Source organism: Haliotis asinina, chromosome 5, assembly GCF_037392515.1.
Source record: "Haliotis asinina isolate JCU_RB_2024 chromosome 5, JCU_Hal_asi_v2, whole genome shotgun sequence".
NCBI classification, from domain to species: Eukaryota; Metazoa; Mollusca; class Gastropoda; order Lepetellida; family Haliotidae; genus Haliotis; species Haliotis asinina.
Genome location: NC_090284.1, coordinates 59,737,435 through 59,750,214, shown reverse-complemented (window position 1 = coordinate 59,750,214; position 12,780 = coordinate 59,737,435). Strand labels below are relative to the sequence as shown.

Here is a 12,780-nt window from a genome sequence, read left to right as displayed (position 1 = left end):
TTAATTTCTTATGGTACAGCTTCGTATTATCCCAAAGAATATTGACCTTTGTTATCAGAGGACAATATTCAATTTGCCACCAACATTCGTTTCATACAACGAAGTCTCGAAAAGACATATTTTGCTAATACTAATGATTGCACTTTCCTCACTGACAACCTACCGGTAAACGCTCCCGGAAACAGCCGTGCACTTTATGCCAGTTTCTCACAGAGACTCTAATTGCCAGCAGGCTGGATATCAATCTTAGATCGATCAGAGGGGACCCTGTTTACCACGGAAGGTTGGGATATTCTTCAGATGTTTATATCACCCACACGGACATACACGGATATACACACACTAAAAAATAGATACATTTATGTATGTATGTATGTACAGTGCCTCGTATGGACAGGGCGGGTCTTTAAATCATCCCTCCTCGCACGAGGAACACCTATTTCAGCCTGTGTTGAGTGCACGTACAAAATCAATTTATTTCTTCTCATCGTAACAAACTTGTTTGAAGGAGAGGATACACTGCATACGTTCGTAATAGGTATCATCACACAGCGATATTAATGTCACGAATCCTGGAAGGAATCCTTTGAGGGTGGATCACAATCCCATTCGTAGCTGTTGTTGGAAGGTCGAACTGTGGAACCAATGGTTTGGTTGGCTGCCTGCGTAGCCTTGACTTAAACATGAGTTGACTGGTAGATCTGTCCCAGGAAAACACCTAGCTCGTTAAGAGGTAGCTAAGCCGATTTCGAAGACGGAATACTAGCCAGCTCTAATTGTGTAATTAATAGAATTAGTGTATTGGAAAAATGTTCGATTTCTGCCATCCATGCAGGGATGCTTACATCTCACTCATGCATATGCAAATCGGTTTGTCAGTTGAGGAGAATTAGACCTAGACATAGATGCCTTCACCATACGACACAGAAGGAGTCATAGACACTTTATGTTGTGGAGGACTTAGACATGGGAGATACAACGTACACCGAAGGCGGTCCACACTCAGTTGCTTTCAACGCCTCGACCAAAATAGTGGAGAACCCAGTTTCAAGTTTATTGACTTCGCCTGAAAGAACCGTTGTCAGTGGATACCTAATATTCATAGGTAAGACAAATGCATTTCTTAGATAACTCCGCATTGTTTCTGTTTCATAAGGTAGACTGTATTACCTACATTCATGTGTACAAAATACTTGTTTATTTGAGTATGTACATTCGTGCCTTTATGTCGTAAGGTAGGATACGATTTAGCATTGCATAAAATTAATCCCTCTCTTTAAACTGCTTTTAATGTATTATTTGAACAAACAATTATCATTCATTGCATAAAGTGCCGACAACAGTGTATATTCGTTTTAACTTACTGGTTTGTATCTCGTTGTTGACATTTGTTGACACGAGATAAATGAACCCGTGGGTAGAGTTCCCCATCACATATACACATGTTCGTGTAATGTCAGCTCTCATCCAAGACTCTGATTCATTATCGTTGTATTTGTGTCCATAAAACAATACAGATCACACATTAACGAAAGTGAAAATGAGCTATCGTCTTGACAGTATCAACAATATTTTAGACTTATAATCTACCATTCGTATGACATATGTGACAATATCGGAAAGTAGCAGTGAAAACAATATCCAGAAGACAATATATACGTTTTCCACAGTGACGGAGTGAGTACGCCGCTTTTAACAATATTCTAGAAACACTAGAAATGTGGGTCTTCGGCATGACGCTTTATGTCAAACATTGTAAACACGTTCATGTCATTCACTGTGAATTCATGAAATGTTAGTAAGTTCACTGATTATATACATACACACAGCAATCACATTATGAAAGACGTATGTAGAAATGGGGCTGTGAAAGTCCAGTTCCACGTATATGTTGAATGTGTGAACTTACTTATGATGTCTCGATATTGCAAAAATGTTGCTGAAAAAGAGGTAACCTCAACTCACTAAATTGATCACTCACGCACCCATCCTCTTAATCGGATACAAGCCTTACACCCGTGCGTGATGTGAGAGCCGACTGAAAGGCAGCTAGCCTGTAAATTGGCTGTCAACCTTGGTAGCAACGGTCACTAGTTTGTGGACAATTTGGCTAACATACTGTCCACTGTGAAACACCTTGACCATTGGTAATTGGTGCATTAAATAATTTCATCCATTCACTTATTGTTAGGTATTTCACATGTACTGATAACATGCGACACATTCCCATTTGTCTAACTGATTGTGATGTCGATTGACAAATACTTTTAGTACAGCAAGTTCTTAAAACGATTATCGCCATCATTATACTCATGTTATATTGCTCCGTTCAGATTGAATTTATCATCCAGAGCATGAAGTGTACAGCAAAATGTAAACCTTTTCGTATCAAGTATAAATATACTTGCTTCGAAAACAATTTGTCTCAAGTCATCCGTACGCACAAAATTATTAGTTAATGGTATACACTGCAGGCTTTACACTCGTTGACACATGGCTACACATGGGCATTCGATTTTGAATCGATCTGCATGACTAATACCGCATACAGATTAGAAACATTTTCTCATTCCAAAACATCTGGTCTTTCATTGCGTGTGGCAGGTATTTTGTCATTATTAGACAGCATAGAACGACGGATTTCCTCCCAGGAGGACAACGAGCAGGTTTGAGAGATTTAGATGAGGTTAATGTATGTTATGTGGCATTGTTTTAGTGATGCCTTTCGCTACCTTAATGTTGGAGAAAGGGGCTTACACTGTCCGCCGTGTTTTTGAAACCTACGAGAAAATGTGGGATTCTTAGACAATCCAGAACCTTGGTCGGGACGAGTGTGATATTTCTACTGCAGATTACTAGAATTTGATACATGGACAATAATAGAATCACAAAACGAATATAAACGTACTTTACTTTATAAACGTACTTTACTTTATAAACGTACTTTACTTCAAGAATGCCTATTCCCATACTCATAAGAAGAATCGGAAGGTGTGTTGGTTGGGTTGGTCCTTGAGGTAGAGCAATGCATCATGAAATCAACAATATCCATTGCCATACTCATAAGAAGAATCTGAAGGTGTGTTGGTTGGGTTGGTCCTTGAGGTAGGGCAATGCATCATGAAATCAACAATACCCATTGCCATACTCATAAGAAGAATCGGAAGGTGTGTTGGTTGGGTTGGTCCTTGAGGTAGGGCAATGCATCATGAAATCAACAATACCCATTGCCATACTCATAAGAAGAATCTGAAGGTGTGTTGGTTGGGTTGGTCCTTGAGGTAGGGCAATGCATCATGAAATCAACAATACCCATTGCCATACTCATAAGAAGAATCGGAAGGTGTGTTGGTTGGGTTGGTCCTTGAGGTAGAGCAATGCATCATGAAATCAACAATATCCATTGCCATACTCATAAGAAGAATCTGAAGGTGTGTTGGTTGGGTTGGTCCTTGAGGTAGAGCAATGCATCATGAAATCAACAATACCCATTGCCATACTCATAAGAAGAATCTGAAGGTGTGTTGGTTGGGTTGGTCCTTGAGGTAGAGCAATGCATCATGAAATCAACAATACCCATTGCCATACTCATAAGAAGAATCTGAAGGTGTGTTGGTTGGGTTGGTCCTTGAGGTAGGGCAATGCATCATGAAATCAACAATACCCATTGCCATACTCATAAGAAGAATCGGAAGGTGTGTTGGTTGGGTTGGTCCTTGAGGTAGAGCAATGCATCATGAAATCAACAATATCCATTGCCATACTCATAAGAAGAATCGGAAGGTGTGTTGGTTGGGTTGGTCCTTGAGGTAGAGCAACGCATTATGAAATCAACAATACCCATTGCCATACTCATAAGAAGAATCGGAAGGTGTGTTGGTTGGGTTGGTCCTTGAGGTAGAGCAACGCATTATGAAATCAACAATACCCATTGCCATACTCATATAAAATCTCTGCTGAAAGCAGAATCTAATGTCCGAAAGGAACTCTTTCACAAAATGTGTTTACGGTTGAGAATCAATAAGTAATTAATTGTACCAGGTGTATCACGCGGCTCCTGTCGTATCGTATCGCTAACTCTATTAAGAGGAAGATGAATCTGTCTTTCCTACGCACTTCTGTTGTCATTCTCCGGTACGATATTTAGTCTGTATTTTGTATCGGTTTGATCATTTCCTGTGTCACTAAATCCACATAAAAGTCGTGCCTCAAAGCTATTCTGTGAGACACGAAATGGCAAGTGCAGGGTTATGAGGCCATGTATTTTGAACGTATTTATGTAACTATCATGTATATAAGCCAGTGGGTTCCATATACAAAATTGGAGCACTGCTCAAACTCTCAGTCACTGACTTATGAAATAAGCCTCTGCGGATGCATTTCTAAGTAAAACGCTGACGTGCATTAAAACAACACCTCTGCTCGCTATTACGTATCGCCGGTGCATTGGAATTTGAACATCAAGCACAGAGGTCACAAAGGAATCCACAAGAAAAATGAAAGGAAGTCTTTAAGTTACACCGAATCAAAAATCAGATTTTGTCTTAAAGAAGCCTCGTGAGGTCTTTAGGAAAGAGGCATTACATTAAAAGTGCGGTTGTTCAGTGAGTTATTAGTTATGTTATGCTTACTAATTGGCTGTGTTATCATTCCAAGTTCTTTCAAATGGTGTCATGTCAAAACGTGGACGTGTTATCATATATAAAGAAAAAGACATGACCGTCATTACTCTTCAATAATAGCTTCAGGGGTATTCGTCAATAGATTATTCTAATTACTGAAACACATGAAGGGACATCATGGCTGCATTTCTCTGAAATGCATATGACTGATGAAAACCTTTGATCGTGATTACCACAAAGTCTGAATCATCAATCTGTGATAGACAAGCGGCAAGCGTTGAGGTATAACCATGTCAGTGATCTCAAATGAAATATTTTCAACATATACATGTTTACAGTTTACAGCACAGTACATCCATAAACATCCATAAAACACCACTTGAGATTAAAAGTTCATTTGCGAACAATATCTAAACCCCCCCCCCCCAAAAAAACAAAAAAAACAACAAAAACAAAAAACAAAACAAAACAAAAAAACAACAAAAACAAAACAAAAAAAAACAAAACAAAAAAAACCCGAGAGACAAATGTCAGTACCAAAAATACAGAAAAGCATTAAAATGACATCAAAAATGAAAAAATGTCGATGTCGTACGCCTATGGATAATTGTAGCAATACATATGCATCATTTTGTCAGTCTTACATCAACGCCACAAACTGATACCCTCCTATCTAGGTACAATTATATTACGTGGTATGTTATAATTCAGTTCATTTGGGGTACGTAAGACCTAAAACTTTGAAAGTAAAATTTCGACGTCCCAAATTTTTAACTGTAGCATTTGTTTGTTATTTTAATTTTCGGCTAAATTTTCTCTCAGTTCATTTGGTTCTGTTGTTCGTTTACGCTGGACTCCAGTATTATTCCAGCTAAGTGAAAATGTTTGAAGGCCATTTCTGGTGTCCTCCGTCGTGATATTGCTGGAATATTGTTAACAATATCACTATCCTCACTCGCACTTATTTACTAGAACATGCCATGTGTTGTCGTAGGTAATTTGTGGCCGAGCAGTTCATGTTTCAAGAATAAGGTCGTATAGTATAGATGCAATATAGATCAATAATATGATGCAATTGTTTTCGGCCTACGAGGTGAAACGGCCTCATCAGTTACGATGAGTGGCCGTGGTCGGATGTTTCATTAGGAAAGACCCAATCATGATAGGATGTTATGACAGGATTGCTATTGTGAAGCTGTCAAATGCCAAACATTTAACCATACAGATTGTGTGAGTGGCGGGTAGCATCACTAAAACAGCGCTTACCATTTCCGTGAACACCTGGTGTCACCAAGTCGTTGAATGGCCTTTTACAAGCTATCTGGACAATGTAGAGAGTTAGTAGATGTTAACGTATTACTCTGAAGAACCCATCGCTTACAAGTACATGTAATTTCTCCTCATCATATGAATCGAATCCAAGATAAATGATGCACGCTAAAATAACTACAGGGGAAGAACATAAAAATACAGTGGTTGAAACGAACGAGAAAGCCCAATAGTTAATTAGCACGGATTGGTTCATAAGCAAACCGTAAATTGGTGCACGTTAACAACCTCTGAATAGTAACAATCAATGGACACCTAGATTTATTAGCATTGGTGGGCTTTGGGCTAGTTACTGCACCAGAGATAGGCGGTACACAGACTTATAAGCTGTAAGGCTGGACACAAGGTAGATATTATATTGTCACTCTTCACAGCTGGTTATTATATTCGAAGTCAAAGGTTTTGTGTAGGTACCATTGACGCTAGTGTTTGTTGGAAAGTACGTTGGTACCATACCACGTGACGGCATGAGCCTTGTTGTATACGTACGGCTGACATACGTATAGTGTTCATTGAATCTACAAACATAAGCAACCCACCCGACCTGTGTCAATAACACTGGAGAAAGCAGCCAGTAATAGATTCAAAATCTTTAACCTGAGCTATGTTCTGATGTTACACTGTTGATCGTGGATGTAACAGGCGGTAGAGGTGGATGTAACAGGCGGTAGAGGTGGATGTAACAGGCGGTAGAGGTGGATGTAACAGGCGGTAGAGGTGGATGTAACAGGCGGTAGAGGTGGATGTGTTGACGTTTACGGAAGATTACGTTTTCACGGTGTTCGACTCCCGTCATGTTTTTGCCAAAGTCTTAAAACCATACCCACAGAACCACATAGAATCGATTACATTATAAGTTATAGAGAAATGAGAGGAGTTCTTTATGCCAAACGGAGACATACGTGCACCACCTTTAATGGTGATCGTATAGTAGGCATTTTACACTGGAATGAACAAATATTTTAAGCTGTGCAAAGTTATCACGTATTCATACGAGACCCGTGAAGATCTTCAGTAACCCATGCTGGTCGTAAGAAGCAACCAACGGGATCGGGTGGTCCCAGTTATGCAGATCGATGCTCATGCTGCTGATCACTTGATTTTCTGGACCAGACTCGTTTATTTACCGCCTCCATATACCTTGAATATTTCTGGGTGCGGCGTTTAACACTAACCAGCTGTTGTGAGGAACCGTTATAGTATTAATACGAAAATGCCACCGAAACGTGACTCTTAACTCTCTTTTTCCAAAGAGTATTTGCAGATCCCCTGATTATACAATATGGAAGCAGATTATGAAAGCCTGTTTTTCAGAAGTCTAGTCGGAATAGCTCAACTTTGTCTTTGCGATCCTGATAATGAACAATCGTCATTAGATACCAATGAACTGGCTTAAGTGATGAAAGACCTTACTACATCTTCATAGGATTATTACCAATCTCCTGGGAGAGCACAAACCCTTCTGTCTTGGATACGATCTCGGTATTGATTCACTCATATCGTCGGACCAAAACCATTATCAACTGTCCAATCAGTGCATCACATCAATCAATTATGTGTCGTGAATGTAAAGTTAACATTATAAATATTTCATAAGAGTAACAACTTTGTCATCTTCTCGGGATGTTTATTTTGAATATTGCGTTCATCTGATCACCTAACTCAGAGAAGCTAATACAGATGTTGCCTCCCCGTCCTACTTGTTCCATTGTAATGTATATGAGTATATCTGTTCCGGTATGGGACTATATATAATAGACTTACTCAAATGTCTACCACCATCATAGACAAAGAAATGAAGTATTCTTTCAGAATAGTGTTCAACGTTTTTTTTGAAAACTTTATTTGTACTAGTAAGCTGTAGGCTTGTCTCGTGCTAAACACAATGTGCGAGAGTCTTGGGGGTCTATATTTCACATATATGGAGAGGTAGTTATTCATTTTTAAACATTCAAGCACTTTGTTAGTAAAGAGTTGTGGAGAATATGGAATTTTACGCCTCAGTGGCAAAATGATATCCAGTACATTTCACTGTTTTGAATTGTGTTCGTGGCACTTCTTGGGTGCATGAACTCGACTTTTGGATAAACCCGGATGTCATCACTATCATCCTAAACACATGATAATCTTCTTGGCACCCGTACAGACGATAAGCGTTATTACTTCTATGTTGTCATTTGTTCGAATCATGTACATATACAAAATCATCAGGCGCTAGCATAGATTTATACAAAATAAAATATGATAGAAAGTGAATCAGTCGGTACATAACATTTTATTGCCAAACAGAATAATGACTTATACTGAAATATTTTTTTGTAATTGCTTACATATGTTCAGTAACTTCCCTATATTACTGAAATATACTGTCGGGAAAATAAGACTATCTCGCAATGCCGCCTCCCCACGTCACCCCCTTCCCAACTGAAAAATTGGACCACGTCCTCATTTACTTTCCCCCTAAACCATGTACTGCTGGACACATTACGTTGGAGGAGATGGTGTTACAATCACAAAGATGGTTGAGGCTTAGTGTCTATAATAGCATCTATAATTGATGCCCAGCGTCTGGGACAGAACGTCTCTTGCGTTCTGCGTGTAAAATATGTCTAGTGGTAGATGTAACTGAAAGTAAATAATTTAAGATTGATTAAGATCACCGTGAATGGGAAACTTTGTGTTAAGAGCATTGAACTCCAAAGTAGGGTAATGCCATTTGCATGAATACAATATGTCAGCCTGGTGTCTACAGACACGCGTTAGATGAAGTATTCTATGATGTATAAAGTAATTTAACGAAACTCCAATTTCACATCATGTGAATCATGAGATGGCATTTACCTTCGATGATATATTGCAAACGAAATGACATGCCTTATAATGATTATGGAACCAATTTTGTCTTTACAATATACTTTATCACTTTGTTCATGCAATGAAACCGGAAAGAACGAAACCAATACCTGTATGTTGGCGCTGTGAAACAGCTATTAAAGGTCATTGAAATGCTCATTTTCAAAAAATCACCATTCTTTACGCATGGAAGAGTAGTACTTACTTTTATTGCGAATATAATATCACGTTTCATCATTGTTTAACAACCCCTCTGTGTGAAGCCCCCGCCATGATATTGCAGGTATATTGCTAAAAGCGGCGTAAAACTCCCTCACTCAACTCACTCAAAGAACCATCACTCATACACTCACTGCTTATGTTTGGTATGTCACAGTTTCAAATGCCAACACCTGTGTAGAGGTTTATCTTGCACATGCATAAACACATCATATATACTGAAAGCCAATAAAAATGCAATTGGTATTTTTTGTCCAGGAACTTACAAAACTTCCATCGAAGATTTGTTTATCTGCGATACAGAGGATATAGGGATAAGAGGCTGTTATGCTTGCCCATTTCGAGCTTGAGTCCTAGAGACTTACTCTTTTATGAACTTCCATGCCTAAAACTGAACCTGAAACCATTTCTCGTAAAAACAAACACATTCGTGAAAAACGTTGTGCACATGCATTACCTGCACCCTATAAAAGCACAAGGAATTGGGAAACTGAATCACGTTGAGAAAATGCCACGCTTGACACAAGACGACAAGAATCAGGTTCTCGCTATGGTTAGCGGTGTTTCTTCAAATGTGATGATTGTCAGGCCATCCATACACCGTTGGTCAACTCAGACAACGATTTCGGGCCACCTGGCGCACCGCCTATGACTACAGTTCGACTCGCAATATCCGAGTCTTGCAAATCGGTTTAAAACAGCTGCTAATACTGCAAAGAAGACAATTGGGACAAAACAACGTCATGTCTGCGAAGGTTTAACGCAGGTTTAACGCACCCTTTGCGACGAATTTATCGACGTCGAGAAAAACTGTGTTTTAGAAATTGGTCGTTTTGTTAGGGGTGGTACCATGACCAAGGACAAGTGCTGAATTGTCACCGACCCTTCAACATCACTGGCAGACCATCCCATAGCTGTTTCTGAGAAATCTGTGTCTTCCAATGCCTCCGGAGACTTTTTGGCAGTGCACGGTGGACACACGCGATATTGACTGCAAGTGACCCCTCCTTTGTTTGATGTCATTGAAAGTATGAATGTCAAATTGCGTTTTTAATGGTTTTCAGTATATAAGATGATTGACGAGATTTTAAATTACTTATTTCATTGCATCACCTAGCATTCCGTCACACCTTTACTTTCACATATTAAATCTTAACGTTGGACAAACAGATTGTCCTCAAAACATAGAACATGACACATGGTTCGAAATGACACACCCAGGAACAAGAGATGGTTTGTGCTTTCGTTAGGAGAACGAAATTACAATATCAGAAGTCGCCTGATACGTTGCCTTATTAAATGAGAGAGGTGCGTTAAAGGACTGTCTCATGAAGACACTCGTCTGTTTCCCTCCAAAGCAATATTAATGGATGGTTTCATAACATGATAAAAATAGCAAGCCAGATTAAGAAAAAGAATGAACTGGTCTCTTTCATCAGGTGTATATCTCTGTACGTTATATATGCGTTTGAAGAAGAACTAACAGGATATTGAGATATTCTCAATGATGTGGATTTACAATTAATGCTCTTTTGACGATGTTGAAGCATGTATTCTTAAACGTAGGAGCCTAATCCTTTCTCTCGTGTGACAGTCAGTAGTTGTGTCAAGTTATCTGAATGAACATCCCCCGACAGTGTTTACCACAAAGAATACAGCTTATACAAGTCTCCTATGACGTGCAGAGGGACCAAAATAGCTCACAGCAACACCATACTACGTCACATACAAAGGTGTAATGGCTTTCAATGCGCACATTAATCCCTAATCTCATCTATTCCTGTCTGTACTCTGAACGGTGTCATTGTCAATGTCAATGCTGGAGCCACTGACGTCACGATCAGTAAGTGTGTAGGACGAGTTGCATAAGAGCAAAGTTAACTTGAAATGTGAAGCCTTCCGTAGCACCTTTGCCATTATCATCGGTTAATGCCTGTTAGAATCACTTTATAGCTGCAAGGCCAGAATTGGAACCGTCTATTTATAATTTGTCCACGTTCTGTAATGAAGAAGAAAGGCTGCAAAAGTCAACTGGACTCAAATATCGACTGCAGAGGGAACAAATCCAACTTTAGGAAACATAGATTCAGCTAACGTTAGATTTTAGTAATTGAAAGTATTCATAAATGTACTTTTCTGGTGTATATTTGTAATAACCTTGACGTAACCAAGACGTAAGACACAAAACAGAATGCGAATGTAATAGGTAAACCAAGGAGCGCTGGAGTGGCACCAACGTTTTTACCGCTATATGATTGATCAAGTCGGTAGTGGCGAAATCTAATGAATATTGATCAGGAAATAATATTTTAGGAAAGGAAAATGACTGCTTGAAATACAAGTCTGACACGTATGAACGATGTTTTTAATAATTACACTTTCCAGTGGGCTAGCTATTGAAGACTTATTGTTATAGCCGAACCTGTGTACAATATTGTCATTAGGCTCTCTTATCATATCAGAGGAACAATAACTACAAAACCACTCCATATTATGTGCACAATTTCGATGGTTGCGGAAGAGAATTCCAGCCTAAAAGACTAAGCGATTCCTTTAAACTACCTGACAGCCGCGTATGACAAATGTTCGGAATTACACTTTGTGTTAAGAGGCATTGCCATGGATGTCAGCAACGGAAATTCTGTTGGTGTAAAATAATGGGAATTCAGGTAGTAGCAAAACGTAACGCATGTCGTTATATTTCCATATTGTATTCTTTTTATTCTCAGTATCAGGTGACAAAACTTTTAAGGATTAAATCATTGGAACCCACGGTTCTTGGTTATTATCTCCGCTACCACTCCGCTTCCTAAACAAATGGTGCAGTAGAGATGCAGAGGTCAGTTGCAAATTTGAGGCATCGGTCACAAAATTGAAGTTTAATGCATATAGATGCAGCTGTGGTCAGGATACCTTTGCTCAATTTTTGGCAAACACTTGGTGATGTGTGTGTGTGTGTGTGTGTGTGTGTGTGTGTGTGTGTGTGTGTGTGTGTGTGTGTGTGTGCGTGCGTGTGTGTGTGTGTGAAGAAAAAACCTCATTGTCAGATGAAACAATTCGTTGTTTGACACCAACTATTGGCAGACGCGAATGGAGCTAGCTGACAGAAACCAGTCCGGCTATAAGTTTGCACTGAAGGGTGTAGACAGACGGCATCTGAGATACTCAATGCATGGCTTGGATAGTGTGCTGCTTACGGACAAAACAAATGTTTCGTTCTGGACAGCTCTCAAGGTCGTGCAAGAGTCCGGGGTTGTTTCAACCCAAGTCGTTTCATCCCGTCGTCTCATCTGGGCCGTCTCATCTGGGTTGTTTCATCCCAATACCAAGGTCAATTTATCCGAGATTATTGATCGTTTCATCCCTAATCAAGAGTTGTTTAGGTCTAACGATATCCCTTTGGTAAGGGTCACTGTCCATTGTTCAGACTTCTTATAATGATGGACAGGGTCTTAACCTCTCTATTCACGTCAGAGAAAGCACGACCGTAACTGCAAGGATGACATGAATGGTGGCATCGACAACTAAGTAAAATCCAATTGCACCTTTGTAATGCACCACTATGATGTAATACTGACTGGTGTGTTACGGAAACTGAAACTCTGTAGGACATGACAGAGAGGGTCGATGTGTATAAGCTTCCGTCCTCCAACGTATAGCTTACAGCCCATACCGTAAGTCATTTGGCATGTGTAATTCACGTATATTGGTAATCAGTCTGTATCTGGAGGTGTATGTATTCTGGTTCCCTTTTTCA

General features: G+C 39.5%; 1 protein-coding gene across 1 annotated transcript in view; it reads left to right on the top strand.

Moving 5' to 3' along the window:
- Positions 1-877: 877 nt before the first annotated feature.
- LOC137283696 (visual pigment-like receptor peropsin) overlaps positions 878-12,780 on the top strand; it is a 57,618-nt gene continuing 45,715 nt past the window's right edge. Inside the window, exon 1 of the mRNA XM_067815352.1 lies at positions 878-1,105. Coding sequence (XP_067671453.1) covers positions 967-1,105 — 139 coding nt within the window. The 5' untranslated portion in view covers positions 878-966. The remainder of the gene's footprint in view (positions 1,106-12,780) is intronic.